General features: G+C 58.2%; 2 protein-coding genes across 2 annotated transcripts in view; both read left to right on the top strand.

Moving 5' to 3' along the window:
- Positions 1-1241, top strand: part of PTSG_00263 (uncharacterized protein) — a 2719-nt gene extending 1478 nt beyond the window's left edge. Inside the window, exon 2 of the mRNA XM_004998756.1 lies at positions 1-1241. This exon is cut by the window's left edge and continues 344 nt beyond it. Coding sequence (XP_004998813.1) covers positions 1-1134 — 1134 coding nt within the window. The 3' untranslated portion in view covers positions 1135-1241.
- A 526-nt stretch (positions 1242-1767) lies between these two features.
- Positions 1768-2500, top strand: part of PTSG_00262 (uncharacterized protein) — a gene marked incomplete at its 5' end in the record, with an annotated part of 1349 nt that continues 616 nt past the window's right edge. The window contains 2 exons of the mRNA XM_004998755.1: positions 1768-1989; positions 2302-2466. Of these exons, the coding sequence (XP_004998812.1) occupies positions 1768-1989; positions 2302-2466 (387 nt within the window). The remainder of the gene's footprint in view (positions 1990-2301; positions 2467-2500) is intronic.

The following is a 2500-nucleotide window of genomic DNA, read 5'->3' as shown; positions in this document are numbered from 1 at the left end:
ACCGCTACATCGACGACCACAGCAGCACCGGCTCCTACAACGGCGCAGGCCACCGCCACGTCCACGTCCACAACCACCACCACGTCGTCGTCAAACGCGCTCGCGTTCCCACCCGGCACGGTCGTGACGCTGCGCACGCCTGACGGGCGCGTGATGCACGTTGACGAGGACGCTGGCGTGCTGCGCCACAGCTCATCGCCCACCAACCCGCAGGCCGCCCACTTTGTTGTGGAGCACGGCAAGCCCGGCCGCATCAAGCTGCGGAACCGCGTCAGCGGCGGGTACCTGCGCATTCGCCGTGGGGGTGGTGTGGATTGTGCCGGCCGCGGTGGGCGCTTCACGTGCCTGGCACCGCTTGTGTCGTACACCGCACAGCAGCCGCACCAGTCGTCGTCGACATCTGTCCAGCCAATGCTGGTGCACATGTCCCGCCCTGGCCTGCGGTCTGTGCACCTGATCTCCGCCAGCGACGGCGCGAGCGGAGAGCTGACCTCTGTGGAGGACGACATGGAGCGCGCCACGCCGTTCATCGTCACCGTGGTCGACTACATTGCCGCCGACGAGCCCACCACCTCGTCCGCAGCACGCGATCACCATCACGCCCATCGCCGCCATCACGGCCGCCATCACGGCCGCCACCATGGACTGCACCACGCGCATGCCCACCCCCACCACATGCACCACCGCCACCACATGCGCCACCACGCGCATGGTCAGCATCATCCCCATCACCACCACCAGCACCAGCACCACCAGCATCCCCACCACAGGATGCATCAGCACCAGGCTCCCATGGTGCCCATGGTGCCGCCGCCTTTCCCGCCACCGTACTGGGCCCATGACCAAGTGTATGCCTTCGCCCCGATGCCACCACCACCGTTTGCCATGCCTCCCGCCCCACACCCGCACCCGTTTGACGCTGTACACCACGGCCAGCGCGCCGAACAGCAAGTTCAGCGTGCCGATGGCGGTAGCGGCGTTGAGTCAACGAATGCCGGAGCAATGCAGGCGCTTCGCCTGCAACGCCGCGCCCTGGCACAGCAGCGTCGAGACCTCAAGCGCGCCCAGCGACAGCTGAAGCGGGAAATGAAGGGCGACCGTAAGCAAGCAGGCCGTGACAGCAGCTCCCAGTAGAGCTAACACTCCATTTTCTTTTGTGTGTGTGTGTGTTGTTGTTGTTGTTTAAGTTGTTGTTTTAAGTTGTTGTTTTAAGTTGTTGTTGTTGTTTAAGTTGTTGTTGTTGTTGTTGTTTAAGTTGTTGTTTTAAGTTGTTGTTGTTGTTGTTGTTGTTGTTGTTGTTGTTTTAAGTTGTTGTTGTTGTTGTTGTTGTTGTTGTTGTTGTTGTTGTTGTTGTTGTTGTTGCCCACCAATGTGCCCCTACTTCTTCTTCTTCTTACTCTGCGCAGGTGCACGTGTTGTGTACTGGTTGTTATGCTTCGTGATGCTGATGATGTCCGCTGCTCGCATCCATCGTGTCCATGACTGTCTTTCCTTTGTTTGTGATTGGTGAACGTTCTTCATAAAGGGAGAGAGCAGCAGCTACAGCTGTACGGTGCATCCACAGCACAAGTGGAGTTAAACGCAGAAACAGAGCGAGGCGGGAGGTGTGAGAGAGAGAGAGAGAGTGAGAGAGAAACAGAGACAGAGAGAGTGAGAGAGTGACAGACAGACCTCCACACCGCTTGCCTCGCCACACATTTCTGACTCTCCACGACAGCGACACACAAAAATACCTAAGCAAAGGCAACAGCAACAGCAAGCAAGACGATGAGCACGATGTTTGGTGCTGTGGCACGGCGGGTGACGGCGGCGGTGGCAGGCCGCCGTGTTCCGTCCACACTTGTGGCGGTGGCGGTGCGCAACATGACCGCCGGTGGCACACACGGGCCCACGCTCACGGTTGAGATGGCTGCCGACATTCAAGCCACCCACACAACCAACCTGAAGAACGACTTTATGATGTATGCCAAGCAACTGGCAGACATCAAGGTGCGCATCACATCACAGTGGCACTTTGGGTGTGTGTATGTATGTATGTATGTGTGTGTGTATGTATGTATGTGTGTGTGTATGTGTGTGTGTGTGTATGTGTATGTGTGTGTGTATGTGTGTGTGTGTGTCTGGAGGGGCAGGAGCAGGCCCCTTTGGCGCATGGGAGCGCATGTACCCTTCACTTGACGTGGTTGTGCTGAATGCCACGCACAACCTGAGCCCTGCATCCTCGACACACACCCACACGCGCGCGCACACACTTACACACACACACACACACGCACACACACACACGCATGCACGCAACAGGAGCGCAAGACGGATCCGTTCCACAAGCGCTGGCAGGACACCATGAACGTGTTCATGACTTCCCAGCTTCACACGCTGCTGTTGTATGGATACACCCCTGATGAGAATGGCATGCGCGAGTTCACAATGGCCTTCGACCAGTTGTCCCGATCTGACTCCTCAGGTGTGCTGCTGCAACGCGCTCGTGAGCGCCACATCG

Source organism: Salpingoeca rosetta (assembly GCF_000188695.1).
Source record: "Salpingoeca rosetta unplaced genomic scaffold supercont1.1, whole genome shotgun sequence".
In the NCBI taxonomy this organism is placed as follows: Eukaryota; class Choanoflagellata; order Craspedida; family Salpingoecidae; genus Salpingoeca; species Salpingoeca rosetta.
Note: the sequence above shows the minus strand (reverse complement) of the source record. Positions and strands in the feature narration are given on the sequence as shown.